General features: G+C 40.2%; 1 protein-coding gene across 7 annotated transcripts; it reads right to left on the minus strand.

The window, feature by feature from the left end:
* Positions 1-2068: 2068 nt before the first annotated feature.
* mpp3a (MAGUK p55 scaffold protein 3a) lies at positions 2069-25481 on the minus strand. Of its 7 annotated transcripts, none has more exons than XM_077494494.1 (20): positions 25385-25481; positions 19521-19589; positions 19313-19403; positions 18392-18469; positions 18002-18082; positions 17348-17485; positions 17185-17266; positions 15531-15616; positions 15394-15468; positions 13530-13726; positions 13140-13204; positions 12110-12130; positions 11360-11401; positions 9036-9101; positions 8156-8311; positions 6579-6659; positions 6402-6495; positions 4546-4654; positions 4333-4461; positions 2069-3119 (listed from the first exon to the last, which is right to left on the minus strand). In XM_077494494.1, exons 2-20 carry the CDS (start codon positions 19544-19546, stop codon positions 2940-2942), a joined length of 1797 nt encoding a protein of 598 aa, XP_077350620.1. In that variant the 5' UTR covers positions 19547-19589; positions 25385-25481; the 3' UTR covers positions 2069-2939. The 7 variants fall into 7 exon arrangements, with proteins under 7 accessions (XP_077350620.1, XP_077350593.1, XP_077350602.1 ...); XM_077494467.1 differs by having other exon boundaries at positions 19313-19431; positions 19510-19589; XM_077494476.1 differs by having other exon boundaries at positions 19313-19431; positions 19510-19573; positions 25385-25456.
* Between the last annotated feature and the right edge of the window lie 218 nt (positions 25482-25699).

The raw sequence follows: 25699 nt of genomic DNA on the forward strand, positions 1-25699 counted from the left end.
AGTTAAAGTAATTGATCAGCTTCCACATTATTCACATGTGCAATCAAGCTGCGCCCGTTTTTGCCGTTTCAGACCTTTAGTAAATTAGGCAATATGTCTTTGTGTGTCTGATGACATTGTGTGTCTTTGATGTAGGTGAGGTCTTGATGGAACTGGCCAAAGATCTAACAACAGTGTAGTATTATTTTGAAGATAAAACATTGCTGACCTTGGAGTAGACAGAGATCGTGGAGATAACTCCAATGCATTTTTCCTTCTTGATTTTGCAAAAGGAACAAAATGTATTATATTACAGATAGCACAGCTTACCTCGACGCAGCCAAAAATATGGAAATATGCTAGTGTGTTGCTGATATTCTAATACAAATTTTGTCCTTCTCAACCACAAGCAGAGTTTTCTCTCGTTGCGCTACTGCCCTCCAGTGGCGGCTCACTGCTGTCATTCATCTCAAGAATGAAATTCCCTCCATTGAAGTGCATCATTATAAGGTTCAATGTGATAGGGTGAACTTGTGAACTGATTATCTTCAGCCTGATGACTTCACAGGCTAAAATGCTTCTATGTGCTGCATGGTTAAGTGATGACTGTTTAATATGCACATGTAAGAATTTGCTGATTGATACACATTACGAGTGTTTGGTGTATTACCTGGTCAAGGTGTTTGGGTGTCCTTACAATTTTTTTGGTTGACGTCAATACCACTTATTTACCAATCTAAGGTGTTAAGAATGACTTGCTCTCTTTGACGATGAAATGTTCACAGTTGAAGAAATTTGCTGATAATGAGGTCTCCTAAAAAGCGATTATTTTGGCGGTACAAGGATTCACAAATATTAAACATTTTATTTTACAGTTGTATTATACATTGATATTTTATTCATTGAATAAGTTATTTTCTTGAGTTGTACTTTAAAATAGAGATGTTCGATATCATTTATTTTTACACCAGTACAAGTGCTGTATTCAACTCTTGAGTATTCACTGATACTGATACTAAATACCGATACCACTAGTACATATAATTTCTGCCCCCCAAAAAATGACCAATGACAATGAAAAAACGACCAAAAAATCCCATTTTCTTAAAATTGCATGAAATTAATGGCAATTTTTATTCTTCTAATTTTGAGTTCCGAATCGTGAAACGGACATTAAAGGATGGCGGATATTGATACCTTCAAATAAAGCTGCATGGTCACCCATACCGATACCTCGTATCAATACTCGCCCATCCCTAATTTAAAATATAAATCATTCTTTTTTTTCTGTGATTTATGAGGATTGCTGACCAATGCCAGCACAATTCTTGAGAAATTAATTAATTAATTAATTAATTAATAATAATAATAATAATAATAATAATAATAACATAGTAAAATCAATTGTTGTGATCTTTGGAGATAAGACTGGGACATAAAAACATTTGTAATCTCATAATTTAGGATGATATGTTGAATTTAAGACTGATATGTTGAATTTAATATATGGTTAAGAACCAACCATTCATCAACTCCCCATAGAGATCGGGACGTCACATGACTATTTCTCTAAACACGTCATTGTTAAATTGTGGCGTTTACCCTTTACTCAAAGTGGCGGACATGTTTTCTGTGCTGCCAAAATGGGTGCGCTAACAGCCATTTTGGGACGTGTGACGTCAACATCAGGATCTTGATTGATTTTCAAGGGCCATTAAAACTATTTAGATGGCAGACGGGCATACAGTCCACCAGATGGTGTGTGTTTACATCAACAACTGTGCTTTGCACACCACTGATAATGTGCGATTTGTCCATATTATAAATATAAAATATCAAGATAGAGCCTCTATATTTCTTTTTCAATTATTAAATGAAACATACAAAGTAATTTGTGATGCTTATATGTGCAAAAAGGCCTACTCTATAAACACAGTTGAACATTAAAACAACTTGTAAAGTTGTACATATACTGTAAAGTGAGCCCCATTTATCATTTGTGTTATGTTTTTATAGATGGAAATCAAATTAATCAAACTCGGTGTCAATTAGCTTGATCCTTTATTTTCATTTTTTTTTTTTTTTTTTTTTAATTATGGCACGTTTTACAAGTTGACACACTACAAATGACTTTGAGGCTTCCATGGGCCCTCGTACAGTATTTGAAGACCAAAAAGAATGTTACATTTGCCGAGCTTTTTTTCTTTAATTTCTATACCAAGCAAAATTTCAATCCAGTTTGTCAGATTTTATTGCATTTCAGGGCGCAAGTGTCATTATTTTATGAATCGTTAAACCAAACCAATCTTAACAAGCTTAAAAATGTTTATAACCTGCAAGACAGCCACAATATTTATGTTCATCCAAATACTCTTTCAAATGTGTTTTTAAGGACAAGATGCAATGCAGTCATTACTTTTTAATTAGCATTTAGCATTTGTATTTATCTGTTACGTGAGCACTGTGGATCTCTATTCAAGTAAAATATTAAAATAAACCCCCAAAATATTCATCCATCCATACAAACAGGTGCAGTCTCCAAGGGACGCCAAGGTAAACAGGTTGCATTCGTTGGCACACCAGGAGTTCACATGTACATTATTTACATTAAATACGCAAAGTGGACATGCAGTTCCTTGAAAAGAAGCTTGTGGAAAAATAAACATGTCACATTCTGTTAAGTATTTTGTCTCCGGGAAGCATTCTGTGATCTGTATTAATTACAAAACATGCTACGAGACCAACTCCAACGGGAGTCGTGGTCAAGCTGACTGAGTGGTCCTCTGTGCCAGGCAGCGATTAATCAAGCAGTTCTTCAAAGCAGACCTGATAAATGTGGCATTCAGGAAGTGGCGGATTTTTGCGATTTCGACTCAGTTCCCTGCTGAGTCCTGGACGGGAAGTGCAGCAGACCCTCAAGTCCGGTTGAGGGCCAGGAGGATGGCGGTTTTGAGGCATTTTTAGGTCCGAACCCAGCTGAGAGGTACCCAGAAACACTCGCGTTCCAGTCTTTCCAAAATACCCTGCAGTTCCGTGCAGGCGCTGGCCGAGTCCTCCTTGATCAGGACCCGGTCAACCAGATGGCCATACTGCTGATCCATCTGGATGGCGGACTGGCGCATCTCCTGGAGGTCCTCGTCCTGGTGAGAAAGTCCAAAGAAGTCATACACCTGTATCACAATCACTTGGACTTACCAATTCATGTTCTACTCTAAATCTACTAAATCCTGAAAGTCTGATGACTGGTTGACAACAGGTAACAGAGAGAGGAAGGTAGGACTGTGTTCTAAAAAATGCATTAAGGGCTCAATAATGACTTGTTGACTATGTGTTCTGGTGCTACCTGGATCAGACATGATCATTATTCCAAATGATTTCTGGGTTTTTCTCCAAAATCTACAAAATCCTGGAAAGCTGACAACAAGGACAAGAACAGAAGGGAGCAACGAACTTGTTCTGATTGGATTTTTGACCACAGCTATAAAAGGATGAATAACATCTATTTGCGATCTTGAAAAAAGTTCTTTCTCTATTTTTTTTTCGGTTCTTTCTGTAAATCGAAGACATCCTTCAAGTCTGAAGATGAGTTAACTCTTTTACTGCCACACGTTATCCAAAAAACAAGCCCAACAGTGCCAACCAATTTCCGAGCATTTTAACTCGTCTTTCAAGGCAAAAAGAATATTGTGTGCTTTTACTGCATGTAGAGTGTGGGTACCAAATGAAAGATCACATTGTATTCTTTTATTAGGAAAAAAAAGAATGTTTCTACCTTATTCCGTTCTTTAGTAATCACCATTTGAAATCAGGTCATTTGAGTGACTTTGAGCAAAAATTGAAAATATAAGGAGAAAACGAGCTTTTTATGAAAAGATAAATTTTCTCCACAACAGCGACTTTGACATGAATATTTGTTTTGTTTAGTGACGCTCTGTGAATTAGGTTTAATCATATGACAAAGGCTTTGATCATTCACGACATCCTTGAAAACGTTCCATTTGATCACATTTCATTGTAATTCCATACGCCGGCAACCCATTGAAAAGAGATACAATGCTGCCATCTGCTGGCCATCGTTAGTGGGTGTTTTTGATTCCACAACCCATTGACCAGGCAGCGCTGCACTTAAGACGTTGCGCTTCCCATCGATTTAAAAAAAAAAAAGAAGAAGAAAAAAACGTAGTTGACATCATTTAACGTTTATGGCGGTATACATCATGATTTTACTCATCATTATTAAACGTTTTTGGCGGTCAAAGAGTTAACAGGAAAAGGCAGCAAGGAACGTGTTTGTACGACAAACTTGAGAAACTGGGTCCACATTTCATTGAGGAAATACTTCGGTAAACTCACCGTAACGCGGCCTTGCTCCGCCCCTCCCGGCGAGGTGGCGGGAGTGCGTCGCCGTCTGCTTTCGGGAACCCGTGGTTTGACAAAAACCACGTAGGGTTTGAACTCCGCTGTCCGCAGCCTTCTCAAGGCCTGCAATGTCAGGGAAAAACCATCCGAACGGGAATTCCCAAGAGTGAATGTGGTTGTATGAGCACGAGTAGTACTTGCAGATACCTCAGGCTGAACATCTACGATGCACATTTTGTTCTTGGCTTGCACGGAGCGGATGGCCTCGATACTGGTGCCGTACTGGTTCTCCTTGTACTCGCCATGCTCGATAAACCTGAAAACCAGAGCCAGACGGCCATTTAAACCGACAAAAAAACATGTGCATATTTTACAGGTATGCCATGCTGTTATATAATTTCATTTTAAATTGTATTTTTTCTATGCAGGAGGTGCATGAGCCTTGTGCAACAATACAGTTTGCATATTACCGCCACCTCCCCAATCCAAAAACTCACATACAAAACATTCAATGAGAAGAAAAAAAAAGAAGACCCATTTAAATGCCAAGCAGACCCTGCAGACCCTCTTTTACCCTCCCTTGTGAAGAAGTGTAAAATAAATAAAAAGGTGAATCTTCCTTTAAAAGCTTCTTAAGTCTAGCCACAGGCGCAGTTGGTACTGGGGACGGGGGGGATGTGTCCCCCCCCCCTCAGCTCCTGCAAAGGCTGGTGGGCGTGGGAAAAAAGGTGTCAGAGCACAAGCCACTTGGAACAGGGCCGCGGGAAGAACTTGGAACGTTATGAGAGGGAGGCATGCGCCGGCCTATTCGGGCTTGCCGCAGGGAACCCCCGGGCGAGCCCCTGCCCAATGGCAGCCCACTCTCAAGGTGCTGCAATGCGGACGCCGCGTGGAGGTTGGTGAAATTAAGTGAGGATATGGAGCTGCTATGCTATCTTTCTATCATGTAAACATTATAGGCACGAGTTTTGTTGTGCATTTATGAGGCTGGAGAGCTCTGTCAGAACGCAACTCTGGCTTCAGTTGTTATTAAGGGTCTAAATTCCAATTTTCACTTGATCACAGCAGCCGAGTTTTCCACTGTAAAAAAATAATGTGTTTGCTCAATGGGAAAGACAGAAGGAACAATAGTCAGTCAACTTTTCTCTCCTTAGCTCGATAAGGCTTGACATGTACTCAGTGATAGCTGAAGTGAAATACTTTAAATTGAACATCTTTGGTTTTTATTTTAACATACACATATACATATATTGTGGTGTCGTCCAGGGTATACGCGGGTATACGGAGTTTACCCACTTCTTTTTCAGTCAACATTGAGTATACCCCCTGATGCACACCTGTCTGCCATGGCCTACCCTCCTCTGCCTCTAATTGGCTGGTACCCCCTGCCAACACTGATTAAATTGACAAAGTATTGGCATGAGAACTGAAGAGCCAATTGGAGGTAGAGCAGGGTGAGTCATGTTGAGGAAAACATCCTTCAAATGCTCCCCCAAGCCACAATGGTGAGCCAGAAATTTAGCTCAGGTGAAGTGATTTTCCCTTGTACATGGGATACTTGATCGCGACGTGGGTTTGATTCTTGGGGTGTTCGCTGCCGGTTACACACTAACTACATGCTCTCCTTAAATTTTATAGTTATAGGCTGTACTTGATTTTTCAGTACCTGTGATTTAAAACACAAAAATTGGGACAAATACTTTAAGATTCAGCAAAAAACAATACTGAAGTCTAACAAGACTGTTTTTTGTTGTTGTTTTTTTTGTTTGTTTTTTTACTATTTTTGTTCATTGTTCACTAAATATTGTAATTTGTTTGATAACATAATATACTTTTTGTTTGCCTCATGATATACGTTTTACATTATTTCAGGTTTCTTGTGTTACCAAACTGTTCTTAACAAGTCGTAATAATTTTATTATTGTGAGCAAGTAGCCTACAAATTATTATTTTTGTTATTCTTACATGTCACTGAAGCTCCCCTATAAGCGCTGACCTTCAATTTTGCGTGTTCCTGTTAATATCCATAGAAAATACAAATTCCTGTAATTTTGCAACCCTACTTGTTGTTGAGGACATCGGTGTCAAACTGCTGCTTGGTGACAAAGTGATACTCCACACCTTCCTTCTCATGAGGTTTCTTGGGCCTGGTGGTATCTGCAGGAGGACCCAAAAATGGTTTCACACCAAGACCAACTGAAATGAAATTAAATTAAATTTGGAGACTCGAGGAGACTCACGTGGTACCGCCACAGCATAGTGATGCGGGTTCTCAGCAATCACCCGCTGCTTGAGTTCATTGATTCGTGCCCCGAGAGAACCTTTACCAATGAGAAAAAGTCCAGCTTTAGTTTAAGAGGAAACTACACAACAGCAAGCTCGAGTTGTAACCTGCAACACTTTAGATTCTGAACGAGGACTAGATTGTATGTATGGCCTTAAAATAAAATAAAAATAAATAAATAAAATAAATAAAAAAATATTTAATTTGCCATTTTGTATTATTTACTCTTTGTAGTTTGGAATCACTTACGTCAAGTCAGATTTTTTTTTCTTTTTTTTTTTAAATCCCTACCTTACCACCCAAAGACCAATCACAGCTCATTAATCAGAATATTGGATTCAGACTAGTAGGGGTGCAAAAAAAAACATAAAACATATCAGAAATTATTTGGGTTGACTTCTCATTTAACTAATTTAAGCGGCTTAGCTGGAGGACTATCTAAAGCACATGGCAAGATCCGATCATCGAGGGACCAAGCCTTACATGTTTTTGAGGTTTCTCTACTCCAACACACCTGATGCAATGATCAGGATAATTATCAGGCTCCTGCGAAGCTTGTTGATGGGTTTAAATATGAATCAGCTGTGTTGAATGTGGAAAATCTCTAAAACATGCAGGACTCTGGCCCTCGAGGACCAGATTTTGACACCACTGAATTCTACTCAACTCAACTTCATTTATAAAACACTTTAAAATTAGCATTGTTGTATACTAGTGTTGTTCCGATACCTTTTTTGGCCTCCGATACCGATTCCAATATCCAGCTTTGCAGTATCGGTCGATGCCGATACCATATCGATACCTAAGGTTTTTTTCCCTCAACATGAAAAAGCTGTCCTGCCATTGGTTCAGAGCATTCAAGGGCCAATAGGGTATCTTAGATCGGCATGCAGTGAGCATGTCACATGTCAGTGAATGTCGTGCACGAGCAAGACACAAGATGCTGCATCCAAAGTCCTATATTAGCGTTGGAATTAATGGTATCGGCATGTTACTTGTGAGTAGTCATCGATACCGATATCACTGTTTTAATGTAGTATTGGCGCCTCTGCCGATACCAGTATCGGTATCGGAACAACACTACTGTATACTAAGTGCTGCACATGGAACAGAAATTGGTCATGCTGTAAAGATAAGTAAAACAAGAACAAAACAAACACCAATAAATTAATAACTAGAAGTAGGCAACTGAATAAACACCTACATAAAACAAAATACAACAAACACCACAAAGCACCGAAACAATGCCAAGTGTCCCAAAAGCCGAAGAATACATATGGGTATAGCTAGCTAGCTAACTCCAATTTATGATGGCGCAAATATCTGAATTGAGTTTACAGGGTATTCAAAAATCATTATCTTGACTGATAAACTTGATCAAATCAATACATAGCGAGGCCCTACTTTGAACAAGAATGAAACCCCAGCAAGCATGCAGGACAGGTGTTCCCTAAAATCGTGTAGCTAGCCAATGTAGCTAATTAAGTCTATGAAGGTACTGCCTGACTTCCTCAGGTGATTCCCCCAGCTTACCAATAAGAACCACCAGTCGAGGCCTCTCATTGGGCCGTTGCTGGTAGCGGGTCACCTCCTCGTAGGTCAGGAAATCAGAGTCTCCCGGGTCGGAGCCGTCACTCGAGGAGCCTTGTCGGTCTTTCCGACTCAGGCGGAAGCTCCTGCGCAGACCGGCTGATTTGGAAACGGTCATGGTGGACGGGAACAGATGGCATAAAAAAAGGGTAAGATGGGCGCCACACAAACCTGGTCATAACTTGAACTTTACTACTTGTATCCATGCAATTTGGACTGGTTTGTTTGATGATATTGTTCTCAAACAGCGATTCTCAAAGTGTGGCATGCGTATTCCCTCGAGTGGTACACGAAAGAATCACTGACAGATTTTTTAAACTGTGCATATTGTTGCATATTTTCAAACTTGTTTAAAAATCAGTACAGTTCATTTGTTAATTAGAGTTCAATTGTACTGTATAAAACATGTAAGCACATCTTTTAGAACTTGTTGTTTATTTAGAAAAAAAAAAAGTTTTACTGTTGCGTACAATGCATTTTAAGTGAATTATTCAAGAAGTTTTTGTTATTCCTTTACATTAAATAAAAAATGTATATTCAAAATAAGCATGAAATATTAAATACACATTTTATAAACCACTTTCTCATCGTTTATGAATACTTGTGCCTTGTTATTTTAATGTTGTTCATTAAGTTGCTACTTAGAAAGCCCCACATTTTTTGAGGTGTCATGATAGCAGAAGTTTGAGAATTACTGTCTTCGAACTACAGCTACAAATCTGAAGCAAGACAGACGGACCCGACCCTGGGCCCCGCTCCATAGTCGGGTCCGTCTGTCATCCGGACGGTGGACTACACATCCAAGGGAAGCCGGCCACCGTACCTGAATAAAATTCCCAGGAAAACACCTGACCACAGGAGGGCGCCACTGCGTTACACTTAGGAGAGACTACAACTGGCGTTAGAGCTTCACCTCACTTAGCCTCACACGTGCACACCAGGAAGGTGAACAAGCAGCAGACGTGCCTGGTAGAGTGTGCAATGCGTCCAACGTGGCAGGAGGGCCCTCGTGGGGTGTGGATAAGGGTGGGATTTGCTTGGTGGTGGGGCGGGCAATTGGAGCACTGCAGCAGATGCAGATGCAGGCAGGGATGGGCGGAAATGGAGATTGGTCGGGAAGGCATGGAAGGGGGACTCAGCAAAAAAGTGGGGGAAGGGGGTACGGCTCCAAGCAGGGTGCTGAATGTACCGAAAGCACAAATGTTGCGTTATAAGGTGACGCTACCAGCCGTTTGGAAATTCCCAATGATGGCATTCCAGCAGGATGGAGGGAAGCAGACGGCTCATGTTTGGCTGAGGGACGGCAGTTCAGAGGAAGGGTTGAAGTGGAGAGCCCCTTTCACACTTCCATTTTGGTGGACTCACCCAACCCCGAAAGCACCTCTTTTCCAGCTCTTGACCGGGCTATCAAACAACGCACTTTCCTCCTTGCCAACACTTGACTCAAAGTGACACCGTGCTAATTTGTCCATCTCTGCAATGTCCTTATTACTTTGTTCATTCTTGTAGCTCTGCACATATCAAACACATTTGATCATTATAGAGGTCCTGTCGTCACGTGACTTTCTCTGAACACGCCTCTCCCTGTGGCAGCAAATTATTGGCGCCGTGTTAATGGCCTCCAATGTCGTGAGGGGTGAAAACTAGCGTTTATCCGTCAACTTTCCATCCAAGAACATTGACATTCACTGATGAAAAATGACATGCTATACTTCCGCGAGGTGGACATGTTGGATTGCCAATGGAATGTCAGGAGGGCTTTTTTTTTTTCCAACTTGGCGATGTTGCTACGCGGAATTACCTCCTCTGTTGCCATGGCTACTTTCAAATCTAATCATACAAAGGCTTAAGACTTAGACTTGACTTTATTGATCCCTTTGGGATGGCTCCCTCTGGGAAATTTACATGTCCAGCAGCAATAAGAACAGATAATAAAATAAAAAATAATTCAATCAATCAATAAATAAGGTTATTACACCAGAGATTGAATTAATAATAATAATAATAAAAATAAAATAAAAAATAAACATTCAATCAATCAATAAATAAGGTTATTACACCAGAGATTGAAATAATAATAATAATAATAATAATAATAATAATAATACTAATAAAAATAAAATAAAAAATAAAAATTCAATCAATCAATAAATAAGGTTATTACACCAGAGATTGAATTAATAATAATAATAATATTGCTCATCTTGTATTGTACTCAAGAGACACTGGACTTCTTAGAAAAGTAGAATAAGCCCACATCCCACTGAGGTGCGAATGTTTGAGAGTGCTGGTGAAGGTAGCATTAGATGCGGAATGGTAGCTATGAAAGGGAAGAGTCAAAAGTTGGAACGAAATGCGTAGTTTTACATAAACCTTCTGCAAAATTCTGCAGGTTTATTCATCTGTCTCTTGAACGGAAAAGCTGTATTTATTTGCCTTTCACAAAATTACATTTTATGCCTCTGACACGATCTTGGATGCCGGGATTTTCGTGAGTCGACATCACTGCAACATTCTCTCTCAGTACTTTTAACACATAACAGCGTGCGAGAAAAAGCTGGCTTCTTCAATAAGTCTGGTTAATATTTCGGTATCTGGACCTTTTGATGATCTAGGTTAAGAGAATTCTGTCTCTAATCTGTCTTCATTTATAGTGTATTTCCATCCATCAATTTGGTAATCTTACGGATACCGAAAATTGCAGTAATGCCCAAAAGCCCATGGGACCGCTGTGTTAAAGTTCAATATAAATCATTTCTGGAAATGGTGGATTAGATGATGAACTTCCAAAACCTCCTGATGAGGACACCCTGTGGGCCAGTAGTGTTCCGCTTTAAATCTTCCTCTGATTGTCTGATTGGAAATGAGCTTGAGGCCATGCAGTCGCTACATCAGCATCTCCACCAATCAACATCTTTTGGTACAATCCCACCCCCACCCAATGCAAGCATCCAAAAAAGAGCTATGGTTCAAACACCAGAAATTGTTTGGTGTTTTTTTATGCATCTATCGCTCTATCCTAGACCCTTCCACAGCAACCCTCAACCCTGCAGCCAAACATCTGGGACCTCCCCCAGGGCCCGTTGCATCCGGGGAACCAGCCAAGTGCCATGAAGAGCAAGATAAGAAGCGTGAACACGCTCTCACCTATGTACTGTCCATTGAAATAGCCCTCACAGTCACAGTCGTCTGTAGGGAGGGAAGCAGGGAAAAGAAGGGATGGGTAAGCAACGTGGGTGTCAGACACCTTACGGAGGAGGCAGGAAACAGATAATAAAGAATAAACAAGGATGGAAAAGTGGCAAGATGGTGCAACTTCACACAGACAACACACAAAAAAACCTCTTTTCTACAGCCAGATTACAGGTGGGAACATCGATATCACCTGTGTGGTTTCTTTCTGGTAGCATGGTGAAATGGTGGTTAGCATATCCACAGTCCAACGTGCACAGTCCATGCATGTTAGCTTTCTTGATGATTGCGCATGAGTTGTTGTTTGTCTATGTGTGCCCAACATTGGCTGATCACCAGTCCAGAGAAAATGGACGGATGATGGTATCGTTATTGCTCACGGTGGATAACGATACGGTACCAGTCTGATACTATAAAGCTAGATGAGCACGTACAAATGTTTTCGTCTTCACTTTCATATTATCACAGCATTATAGTGTGACGTGATCAAAAATATCACAATCACGTTTCTCAACAGTTGTTCCCACCCCTAATCTAGATGATGATCATAAACTATGACGCACACACGCACACACAACCAACAAACCATTATACAGTACTATTCAGGTGGGGAGGCGGATTAGGTGCAGGGAATAGCTGTTGGAATATGATAACACATGCAAACAAGCTTTTACCTTTGAAATTGTGTCTATTGTCTGTACTCACCTTTATCACATGCTTGATCAACTGAGACAGAAAAGAAGAGAAAATAACAATAAAAGAAGAACATGAGAAGAAGAATAAAAAAATAAAAACACAACTGTCCTAAACTACAGTAGAAAAAAAATAATGTGGTACTATCCACATGCTTTTGTCCAGCTCATCATCAGTCAGAGATGATGGTGATTTTAGTTTCTGGTGAGTGGAGATGAGGCATTCTGTGATGACATTAGCATTTTGTGCAAACTGAGAGCTGTCAAGTTACGACGGAGGTTTATTCATGTTTTTAACAGTTTCATTTTAGACTGACAGATTCAGTCTAATGTTGATCATGTGTTTAGCTACGTTTAGCTCTTATTTTTTTTGGGTGGGTGATGTAGATGTAGCCTACGATGTTAGCATCTCACACTAGCCATTAGCTATCAAATGTTGGGACTTTTTCTTTTGTTTTTTCTTCTTATTCAAACAAATACATGTTGGACTGAAAAATATGCCTCAACTTGTTGAGCGTTGCATTTTGGTAGGTTTCTCACGCGAGCCACGAGCTATCAAATTGAGACTGTTTTTAACAGATGAACGTATGTCTTAAAAAAAAAAAGTATTTAGCTATGTTCGGTGTTGTGTTATTTTGTGTGAGACTGGTTAACCTCTGGTGATATTTTTTTTTTTGATGTGATAAAAATCCACACTGACATATGCTGGATTAAAGGCGATGAAAGTCACTAGTGGGAAAAGCAGCGGGCAGGGCCCCCAGCTGGGCCGGAGGGGGAATTAAGAGTGGCAGCGGGTGGCTGCCATGTTACTAAGCCACGGTGGCCTCCCCCCTGCTGCTCATAATCGGATAGCCTGCAAGCTTACATCTCATTCAGCCCCACAACCCCCAACAACACAGATTGAGCCACCCCTCACCTGGTTGCATGTACATAGACCACCAGTAGACCAACATAAGGAAGCGAGAAAGTGACCTATTTAAGCTGTCATCGGACAGATGGAGATTCATTCATATTATGAGTTCATGAAGCTATGGGAAACTTACAGGAAGGTGTTTTTGGGGACTTGGGATTGGGGAGCGTGCCCACTTTCATCCTGTAGGCCAATCGCCTGATGGGGAGGAGGAAAGAAGAAGCATTAGGGACATTTCAGGAAATAATGGATTTTTATGATGAGGGTATCATGAAAAATAACAGAGGTTTATCCATCTTTCATTGGTCTTTTTCACACATAAGTCCTCCAAAATAAATGTAACGCTGTAGCTCTGGATCGGGCATTTATAAAAGTCTGCCTTTCATACAAAAATCCTTGTTGGATCATAGGTTTAGATAAGGCATGTATTTAGCCATCTTTTCCATTCACACACAAACCAGCTAACACAGGGTAGAGTAGCAATACATCCAAACACAGCACACAACAATACACGCTAGCTTACCTTTCCTGAAAGTGTTTGGATGGGATGAGTCCGGCGCGCAGGTTGCTGTCGCCCACGCGCTTGGCCTGCCACCACGTCGGGTCGTCCTGGGTCACTACCTGCAGGATGTCACCCCGTTTGAAGGGAAGTCCGGCCTCCTGGCATGGCGTGGCCTTGTCCTCCAAGGGGATGTAGTCGAACAAGGCTCTCAAGTACACCTGGATTGAGTAGATATTTATAATGTGTTGAAATATCACCTGCTTCTGTTTTATTGCCGCTTGACCGGGCCGAGTGCCAAAATGCAAACAAAGTACAATATGTTGCTCCCTTTATCACGCTAACAAATCAGCACCCAAACATTTGATATTCACAATCCAGGTTACTTAGTTTAAGAACTTGGACATACCAAATCGTAAAGTTAACTCATTCACTCACAGCGATTTTCATTTAACTCTTTTACTGCCACACGTTTTTAAAAAAACAACCAGCAATGCCAGCGGATTTCGAGCATTTTAACTCATTTTTCAAAGCAAACAGAATATTGTGTTCTTTTGCTACATAAATAACATGGGCACCACATGAAAGATCGCATTCCATTCTTTCATTAGAAAAAAAGTATGTTTCTACCTTATTCCGTTCTTTAGTAATCACCATTTGAAAATAGGTCATTTGAGTGACATTGAGAGAACATTGAAAAGAAAAGATACATTTTCTCCACAACAGTGACTTTGATACTAATATTTTTTGTTTAGTGACACTCCGTCAAATTAGGTTTAATGTTACAAAGGCTTTGATCATTCACGTCAGCCTTGAAAATGTTCTATTTCATCAGTCATTTTTCATTGTATTTTGCAGCTCTAGTTAGGGCCCGAGCAGCTACCGCTGCCATCTGCTGGCCATAGTTAGTGGGTGTTTTTGACTTCACAACTCATTGACCCGGCTGCGCTGCACTTGGACGTTGCATTGACCAGTGATATATATATATATATATATATATATATATATATATATATATATAAAAGTAGTTGCCGTCACTTAACGTTTATGGCGGCATACATCTGGATTTTATTAAACGTTATTAAACGTTTTTGGCAGTCAAAGAGTTAAGTGACCCCATTTGCTCCCGACTCTTTTACTGGATTTTGAGTGATTTTGAAGGCCCACAGAATATTGTGTTCCATTGCTATAAAAACATGGAGCCTACCAAAAGAAAGTAGTCTCTTCTTTCATCAGGAAAAATAGTATATTATTGTTTTTCAGCAATTAGCATTAGAGTATAGCTAAGTTTCATCATTATTCACAAATCGGTTTAAAACAGCTTGTTGCAACACTGCCATGGTTGATGTCTTATACTGCCACCTGCTGGTCGTTTTTGTAATACCAACCATTGCTTCAACCGTTCTCTTCATTTCAGAGGCTGCATCCAAGCCTTCTGTACGCTCTAGCATAAAGAACATTCAAAATGTATAAATACGTCTTTGGGACAGTGGTAATATTTAAAATAGAACATATTTATACGTTACTGGGAGCAAATGTGCTAAAAACGCAAGGTCACAGCAAGGTCAAACACCTAAAACCCAAAAATGCTTCATTTGTCTCAATTTTTATCCGGTTGACTTTAAACTTGGCAAAGATGTAGTTAGTAGTTTCTAAACTGATTCAACTTTAATAGTTAATTGGCCTTAAATTTAAGGTGATACTCAATGTCAAAGTGTACATATAACAACACGAAAATATATTTGCAACCGACAACTTAAAACCCGGGAAGAAGGTTTCTTCGATATGCAACTTTGTCAATGCACCATTATATAATGACGCAATGGCCAAAACGTTTATTACATGAATAAATCCGCACTTAGGCAAGCTAGCCGTTGTGGAGGCTCACCTTGCTCTCCCTCAGTCGGTCTTCCTCTTTAACAGCAGGGATGATCTTCAGAGTGATGGAGCCCTGCGACTGCGACTGGATCAGAAGACGAAGCGTTCAGATAAGCGGGAACATGACCTCCATCCGTTTGGACTCACCAGCAACTGACTGATCTCGTCGGGCCTCTTGTGGACCACCGAGATGCCGTTGACTTCCCTGAGTTCGTCGCCTACATGGACCAAACCTGCGAAGAACCACAAGGACGACCATGAAAAGAAACAAAAATCAACTCCAGGCTGCTTGTTGGGATTTACCTATTGACTTTGACAACTCCTTGTCTCTTATCTCTTAGCTGGAACCACGACAATGAAACACAAGATGCTACTGATCAATACTCAGAATAGACTCAATAGTATGTAATAATATGGGGATCGTCTTTTTGATTTTTTAGCTGTCTTCGTCTTCAAACATTCATCTCTGTGCCTTTTATCATTAAAACTAACAATAGACAGTGGATCATCATCAGTCAAGTTGGCTTCTAAAATTAGCTACAAAAACAAGAATCAGACGAATAAGGGAGGCATAAATAAATCATTTGAATACAAATAAATTCCAAATTGTTGTCTGGAGATTGGTAAGTAGGCCCCGGGCATAGGCGCACGAGGCAGTCGCCTAAGGCACCATTGAGTGGAAGGGCTGTCAAATTGCAGGGCGAAAAAAAAATCAAATAAAAAAAATATATTCCCAAAAACATTTACAATGGAAAGGTCCAAGCGCTCAGGTGCTGCAATAAGGCCGGAAAAAAAGTTGTTTGTAGACAAGGATGATTCTATCCGCTTCAGGAGCTGAGATATCAATTATTTTAATATTGTTGAATTTCCAGGAAAACTTCAGGTTTTCGAGGCATGTTTTTGGGTGTTAAGAAAGCGTCGAAAGGAGGAGGAAAAACGGGCCAAGGGTAGAGGATTGTATGTCAGTCAATCATCATTGTCTATAAAAATAAAGATGAAAATAGCATTAGCTTCTTAGCTTGCTTGTAACTTGTTTCCTCCATCATTACATCCATGCTACTCTGAGCATCAAAGCGAGGCAAAGCTTGTTGGCCTTAAAATAAAGCAATCAGTCCAGTCCAGATACCTGCAAATAGATTTGCATAAATCTTTGCTCCACATAACATATGGTCTCTTGGAATTAGGAAGATTCCGGCTGACACGAGCGATATACGAACACAGCAGGAGCTGGGTGGCCCATGGAATAGTTCAGCTGTCTCCAAAACTGAAGGTCGTGAGTTTGTTCCTCAACCCTTGAGTGACTTTTATTTTATTTTTTTCAATTCTTTGATTTACTCTCTTCCAACTGTAAATATTACTCTAAAACTGAGTCTATTTAGTCCCACTAAATAGAGTCAAATTTACTCTACAGAATTGACTGTGTAGGCCACCAAATCACTTAGGGCTGGGGCTCTGTTGGTATGACTTTATTAATTTGCTCATGTATTCCAAAATTGCCTCTTGGTCAGACTAAAAGGGATCCTTCAGACCACCAACATACCTAGGGTTAAGTTTTAGTGTTAGAAGTTAGGATGTCGGGATAAGTGTCAGGACAAATGTTGCAGGTTAGTGTGAGAGGTGAGTGTTGAGGTAGGGAACGGGTAGGATGATCGGTAAACGGTTTAGCATGTAGCAGTGTAACGTGAAGAATTTAAGGTTAGACTATAGTAAACCGTATCCTTAGGGATAAGGTTGTGTTATAAGGCGTAATGTTAGGGATTACTGTACTTGGGTTTAGGTTAGGGTTCACTTCACAATTTACCGCTTCTGTCTGCCGCACCCCCTCTCATGATACGAGCCACAATTACAGCCCCGGTGGCCTCATCCCTCCTGATGGTGGCGCCCTGAGGTGTAGGCATAGACACGGAAGGCGGTTAAAATCCCATCTCGCTCCATCTTTTATTTTTATGTGCAACACCACTGACCAGAGGCTCTTTGTTCTTTACCAGACGCACAATCTTCACCGACTCCTCCTCCAGTTCATCGTCGTAGTCGTCTGGCAGCGGCGGCAGGACGGGATCAAAACTCTTCTGGGCCACCGTGTCGTGCACGGACAGAAGGGCCTGGTGGAATAGCACAAAAAGGCAACTACATGGATGTGCAGATTTCACGTGTCAGCATAGGAAGTAAAACAAAAACAAATAAAGCTGAGTTGAGTGGTCCATCAATTTATTGAATTTTAAAGTTTTTAGTTGTATAAATATTGGATTAGTGTGGTCTCTGTATCCACATCCAAACACGACATGAATAGCACTTGTCTGTAAAAGAAAAATGGATTTGGTGTAGGTTTTCAGGTATGGAACAATCAATGAATTATATAACAATAACTAAGCATTCTTGTTCAATGATTCTTTAGCTTAGCCTCGCAAAACAAAAGTCTGTTTACATCGAGGATGCTCTTTACAGCGCACCACCAATTTCTCCCCCCGCATTTTAAAAGTAATAGAAATAGAAAGAAAGAAAGAAAGAAAGAAAGAAAGAAAGAAAGTAAAAGAAATAGCATCACTACGTTCTGTACCACCAATTAGCAGTGCAATAATTTGATTGACACGTGTGGCAACTAATCGCCGCTAGCTTACTTTGAGATGCGGCGATGTGAGCAGATGCAGCAGCTCCCGCTCCTCCGTGTTCATCGGGCGACTTTGCAACTCGTCTGTCACCTGTCAATCACACGCGCGCACACTCAAATCAGCTTCCTGCCAAGTGCACTCGGAGTTGAGCGGTCACTGAGTGGTGAGCTGGCCCAGGTCAGCACTTTTGCCAGGGCTGCTGGATGCTGGCCCCTGGATGAGATGTGCCTGGAGATGACTCAGCACTTTTTTTACAGCCTTAAGCAGTTCTTGAAATGCTTCTTGGCTGGAGACTACTCAGGGTTATTACCTCCGCCAAGGACATTATTATGTTTTTTATTATTATCATTCTGTGTGTGCGTGCGTGCGTGGGGGTGTGTGTGTTTTTAGTGGACGTACATCTTCAGCAAGAGAGGAGACGCTGTGCAGGACAGGAGTTGGACTTTGCCTCTCATACTGTCTCAGCCTCTCATGGATCTGGTCAGGAATGTAAATAGAGTATACAACATTAGCGTTATATAGAGCATTAAATGTGATGTAAATATGAAATAGAGTTGTATTGGGCATTAAATATATTACACTTTAATGGTAAAAAGCATTAAATATGTAAATTTTGCACCTTAGAGTTGTAAGGCGCATAAACTACTAGGGATGTAACGATAATGGCAATATCGTGATATCACAATATTAAAACTGCCACAATACATCGTTGTCATCATGTCATTATATTAAAAGCAGCACATCTTTTAAAAAAAAAAAAAAAAAAAAAAAGGTCAGGTTGATTTTCATTTGTGCAGTTCTAGCACCCTCTGGTGGCCAGTTTTTTTGTTTTTTGTTTTTTAGTGCAGTTTTTTTTTTTTTTAAAGGCATGTTTTGCTTTTGCTATTTAAAATCTGAGTTAATGGTCAGATGAAGGGGCACGTAATATGCTTGTGAATCGAATCAATATGTGGAGGAACTGTGATTTTTTTTTTTTTTTTTTAGAAAGTAATTGCCTCAATTTTAAGTGTTATTAGTGATTGTAGGTTGCTTATAAGCATTGCTGTAATGTACAAAAGCACAATATTGTGGGGGGGGGGTTTGTATGAGCTTTTTTTTTTTTTTACCATATTGTGACCTTTTTTTTTGTATCGCCAACCTCCCCACAATATCGTGATAATGATCATATCGTGACCTTCATATCATGATCATTATCGTATTGTGACGTTTGGATATCGATACATCCCTACAAACTACTGTGCAATAGAGTTGTATAGCACATTTACTGTCTGTGTTGGAGTTGCAATGTCAATTATTAATACAGTAGTGTATCTTCCTCACCTTCATCAGGTACGCTAAGCTTCTCTCGCTGAAGACATCTTTTAGGAAGACCATGTCCTCCTTGTGGTTGGCATCAGGCCGCAGCTGAGAGGTGAGCAGGGCCAATGTCTCGTGGAGCCCTAAGAGGACGAAGAGGAGGAAGAAGATGAAGGAACATGATGAAGGCTGGCGACATTACAGCGAGCGTCTAAGTTCACCTGCTCCTGCTGTGAGCACCGGCATGGCTTCTTTCATGGATCCTCCAGGTGAGGAGGAGTATACCTATCAGGGAGGGAAACTAACATGTAAAGGTTAAATGTAAAGAAATGCAAATTGAGTTTATGCAGAAATTGTTTGTGAATGCTGAAGAGCTAACGCTAAGCTGAAATGCTATGAAATTAACTGAATTTTTGAAATTTAGATTGTGAGATGAAGTTGGACTGATTTCGTTTGGTAAAGAAAATGGAGGGAGCGTGGAAAAAAAAAAGTAAAATATCACATAGTTTGCGAGTTTTATTTTGAAAATGAAATCTGTCGGTCAGCCCCAGAGCAGCTGTGGCTACACCGGAGTGTGAATGTGTGAGTGCACGAATAATCTACCATTGCGAAGCATTTTTGACTGACCATAAAAGTCTATAAACCTGAAGATGATGATTATTATTCATTTTAATAATTTCCTCACCTAGTCCTAAACCAGAACTGATTATGTGTGTACTTTAGTCCGTCCTGTACATTTTCAAATTCAAATGTTTGAATCAGTCATGAAACGTGGCAGGAGGTGAAATCGGTAAAAAAAAAATGTTTGAACTTGGGAATTTTATTGGGAATATATGAAGATTTTTAAAAAGTACAGTAGATGTGCTGAATGAACTGGACCAAGTTGGAATGCTTTCAATCGGTTAAGAAATGTGGTAGGAGGAGTTAAGAAAGTATACTATTGCTTAATTTGGGGATTTGATTGGAGGACATGTGAAATCATGGGAAAACTGAATTTTTATAATGTGAAAAACACATGCCCAAATATCATTCATTTTAAGACTAACCAGTTTAAACCAGATGAGAAATGTTAGTAGAATAATACAAATTGCTCATACAGCATTCACACAATGATGGAGATTATTTAAAGTAAAAATAAATAAATAAACAATAAACCATCACATCTTGACTTGACTTTTATATGGCCCATAGAGTGACTTGGACTTATTAAATATGCCAGGACGTCCACGTCAGCAGCTCCACAAATAGACTCAGACACTTTCTGGGTGGCGTTCCAAAAAAATGACGTACTCTGCACTCAAATCTCGTTAGCAGCTTAGCGGGTGGATCACACAAACATGATGGTGTTCACCAGGGCAGATGATTGGATGTCACATTTTCAAGATCGCTCTCAAAATAGCCCCCCCAGAGTACAGATTTGAATACCAACTCGGACCTCCACCAAGGCCCAACACTCCTAATGAATGGCAAAAAACAAGCTGCTGTCTTTCTGGCATATTCCTTGCAAGAGAGAGCAGACACGCTATCATGTATCAGTATACATGGTTCAGTGATAAACATACAATATATTACTGTTACCTGGAACACAGTGTACAAGCCACATGCTGCTCCACCAAGTCACTAGATTACTGTACTATTACAGTATCTGATGGAGTACTGGTATGAGGAGTAATTCACAAAAGCTTCCCAACAGAGTTGGTGTTACACTTGGGGGAGAAAAAAAAGGAAGAACAGAGCCTATTTATACCCAATATCGTTTAAGGTTTGGCACAGCCCCTCTACCTTGCACACCCTCCAAAAAATATCCAAACAAAGGCTATCATAGTCAACATTGATGAAGTAGACAGACCCCTTCAATAATCGAAACAATGCCTGTACATTATCCAAGACGCCCCTGTTTACTGTCATGTTTGTTTGGTTTGAATTGGTTTTGTTGTCATGTGTTCCTTGTGTCTCCCTTTGTCAATGTCTCATCAAGTTTTATCATGTCCACCGCTTGTCATCTCGGTCTCTTCTGTCATCCAATCAGCTTTCTCAGCCACGTGTGTTTTGTCCAGGTGTCTCTTGTTGTATTTAGTTCCCTGCTTTCTTTGGGTTCATTGTCGTCATGTCCATGTCAAACTTTTGTCTCGTGTCCCTTGTGAGTTGGCGCACCCCTGCCCACCCATGAAAAAAAAAAAAATCAAAAATCAAAATAAACCTGGCTAACATCCGGACAGATATGATACGACCCCTTTTCCCCCACAACCACCTAAAAAGGCTAATTGAGCTAACTGCACTCATTTGAGGAACTTCCAGGTGCTGCATGCTGACCATGATACCCTTAAAAGCAACCACGTGACATGAATTTGAGCATAACATCAACATGCAGTGTTAATGTTGTCGAATGTGAAAAAGTGTCATCGAGTGTAACACAACACAACAAAGCATCTGTTTTGTTAGTGTATTGTTAGCAGCATTGCACCAGAAAAATAAATAATCAAAGTCAAGCTGCTCAAAGCTGGCAGTCTGCTAAGACTGACTACACACTCCACTGACTACACATAATCCACTCGTATTAAGTGTTTGCATGTTACACAAAACAAAAGGCATATGACTGGTATTATTGTTGGTAAAATATTGTAATAATATTTGGTATTTCTGGCAAAGCAAAACTATCATACCGTCATACAGTACGTGATACTATCAGCATTCTTTACAAAGTGTCACAATACTTATATTATTGGTATCATTATTGTGATTATATTGCACATAATACCGTAATCCTTAATGTGTATTTTTGGAAAAGTAATTCAGTTCATATTGTGATGCTATCATAAGACACTGCTGCCATATCGTAATATGATACTATGGGTACTGCTGATAAATGTATCAATTTAATATCGTATTGCGGACATGTATTGTGATTTGTGATACAATCAGTCACTGGCTGTCATGAAAATACAATCTTAATTTTGTCGGCAAATAGTTTTGATATCTGCATTACTGAAAAAGAATTGTGATATCGTATAGTGATTAGTGATGTAACGATATCCAAACTTCATGATACGATATCACGATATTGTGTGCGTGTGCGTGCGTGTGTGGGGGCGTGGCGTGTGCGTGTGTGTGTGTGGGGGGGGCTTGGCGATATTTAAAAAGATCACAATATTGTAAAAAAAAACAAAAAAACATCCATCCATCCATCCATTTTCTTGACCGCTTATTCCTCACAAGGGTCGCGGGGGCTGCTGGCGCCTATCTCAGCTGGCTCTGGGCAGTAGGCGGGGGACACCCTGGACTGGTTGCCAACCAATCGCAGGGCACACAGAGACGAACAACCATCCACACTCACACGCACACCTAGGGACAATTCGGAGCGCCCAATTAACCTGCCATGCATGTCTTTGGAATGTGGGAGGAGACCGGAGTACCCGGAGAAGACCCACACGGGCACGGGGAGAACATGCAAACTCCACCCAGGAAGGTCCGAGCCTGGACTCGAACCGGAGACCTCAGAACTGGGAAGCGGACGTGCTAACCACTCGACTACCGTGCCGCCACCAAAAAAAAAAACAAACAAAAAAAAAACGCTCATATTAGAAAAAAGCACATTATTGTGCTTTTTTACATAACGGCAATGCATATAAACCACCTACAATCTCTAATAACAATATGAGGCACTTACTTGCTAATGCAAGCACACATTTATCGCTTCACAAGTAAATTAGGTTCCCCTTCATCTGACAATTAGCATAGATTGTAAACATAGAAGGCCAAAACAACCCTAATGAAAATTAAATTGCACTAATAAACTAGTCACTAGAGGGTGCTAGAAATGCACAAATGGAAATCAACCTGACTTTTTTAACAGATGTGTTCCTTTTAAATATTGCGAACATGACGACGACAATATTGTGGAAGTTTTAATATCACGATATCACGATATTGCCCTTATCGTTACATCCCTAATAGTGATACCATGGGTATAGATTACAATGTTGTATGATATACTTGTATACAGAATGTATTTGTGGAAAAGTATGGGGGGATATTGTATCTGGTATTTGCAATAGTATTGTATTGCGATACGATCGGTATTGTTGGCAAGGTATTGTAATACTTTTGTGATCAGTAGGTATCATTGTCAAGTATTGCGACAATATTGTAATGTGATATTTGACAAAGTATCGTTATGGTTTGTATCAGCTATTTCTCCAACATCATATGCTATCAATATTGACAAAGTATTGTGATGATTATTTTCAGAGTACAGTGGAACCTCTACTTACAAACGTCTCTTCATACGAAATTTTCGAGTTACGAAACGCCCCAACGGGAAAATATTGCCTCTTGTTACGAAAGAAATTTCTAGATACGAAATACATTACCGAACGCAACATATTTTCAGCTATGGCTATTTCCTACCATAGGTACCTATGAGCGTAAATACTAGATCGGTGTTTGTGCATGTTTCTGGCATCCCATTGGCTAAGAGGAACCTCTACCATAGGTATCTATGAGCGTATACTAGATCGGCGTCTGTACAGCGTCCTCATCATTCATCCCGCGGCCCGTGAGGTGTTCCGATAGTTTTTCGTAAATGTATGAACTAACGGCCAACGAATTTGTGCAAAAATTCAAACAATTGGTGATTGATGAAGGCACAGTAAGTTTTTAATTGGGACGAGACGGGCCTTTTAAAAAAAAAAAAATAAATAAAAAGATGCCTCCCCATATCGGAAGTTTCCATGAAGTTTCAGAATTTGTTTAAAAGAATCGCCCAGAAAAAGTGTTCACCAGTCGGGCGTTTGCTCACTAAGATGATGTTTGCATTGGACATTAACGAAGGATTGTTTAAAAAAAAAAAAAAAAAAAAACATCCATGGATCAGTTCTTTACAAAACACCAGGCAAAAAAAAAAAAAAAAAAAGGAGAAGAGAACATGAACCAGAGGGCAAAAAACGATGAGGACAGCAGTTAAAAAGGTAAATGACCATCATTTTTATTCTTTACTCTATTCTTTGTTATTTACATTATGCACAACTCTCATTTATTGTGCAATAATCTAATTGTAACATGTATTTGTTACATGTTTTGATGCATTTTTATGCTTTATAAAACATTTATGTCTGAAATTTGGGAGGCTTGGAACCGATTAGGGCATTTACATGGAAAATGCGTCTCTACTTACAAAATTTTCTACTTAAGAACTTTCTTCCAGAACCAATTAATTTCGTAAGTAGAGGTACCACTGTATTGTAATCATATGGTACCTTAATCCTCATCATCAGTATTGGGGGAAAAAAAGGTTACAAAGGTTAAATCCAGGCAAGAGTCTAATTGCCTCCTGCGCATTATTGTGATACTCTTAGTATCGTTTACAAAAAAATCATGATATCTTCTAATCTTGACAAAGCATCGTTATGTATAGTGATACAATCCTTAACATTTACAAAGTATTGCGGTGATATCCTGTTTCAATTGGATGGTATACCTCGACAAAATACATACTATGTAGACGTTACCAAAAGTATCACAGTACGATGCATAATACTTTTGGTAATGACTACATAGTATTGTGCTGCTTTGAGATTATCAATGCAATGACAATATCATAGGTGTCGGAATAACAACCAGCGTTTTGGGCCAGGCATGTGAAAAGCACCATGTTGAACCTAATCATTGCGTGATGGGATGATGTCACTCTTTGATACGGCATTTTGAACAAATGTCGACAGCATGTATGGTGAGCACATGTCACGAATGAAGCTAATCCTCTTGTTTGTGCCTCATCATCCTCACCATCGTCATGGTGGTACCTGACAGGAGGGCGTGGTCCTTGCACCCCCCGTGAACACAAACGGAAAGTACTGCACCCCCTTTTCTGCTCGCATATCGATGCTATTGCTATCCCATCCCCCGCTAACTCCCCCACCCGACCCCTCGGCCCCCGTCCCCATCATCCCTGCGCAGTATCACGCTGCTCTTCCTCGCCGGCAGATGGAGGGACACACGCAAAAAAAAAAAGTAAAAACGGAGGGATGAAGGGTGCGTCCCATCTGGCTCATGTCGATGGCGTTAAAAAGGCTAAAAACATCAAACGAGGTGTCCTACCTTCTTCTTCTCCTTCTTTTCGATGTCTGCACCCACACTGCTCCCTGGCTGGTCTTTCTTCCTCCTCCTCCTCTTCTGGCTACTGTGCTCACAAACCTGCAGCACACTTGGACACCCCCCCCCCTTTTTTTTTTTCACGCCCCTCCCTCCTTCCTTCAACACCGTTCCTCCCTCTGACAGGATGCTAGACTAGACACATACACAATACATGAATTTCTAAATGTTTTATTTATTTTTACACATTCATTCAGATGGTCTGATGATGAAATTTTGGTGCAAAAACTGGATCAAAATGCAAGGAAGGATTGCTCCTAT

This window comes from Festucalex cinctus, chromosome 1 (assembly GCF_051991245.1).
Source record: "Festucalex cinctus isolate MCC-2025b chromosome 1, RoL_Fcin_1.0, whole genome shotgun sequence".
NCBI classification, from domain to species: Eukaryota; Metazoa; Chordata; class Actinopteri; order Syngnathiformes; family Syngnathidae; genus Festucalex; species Festucalex cinctus.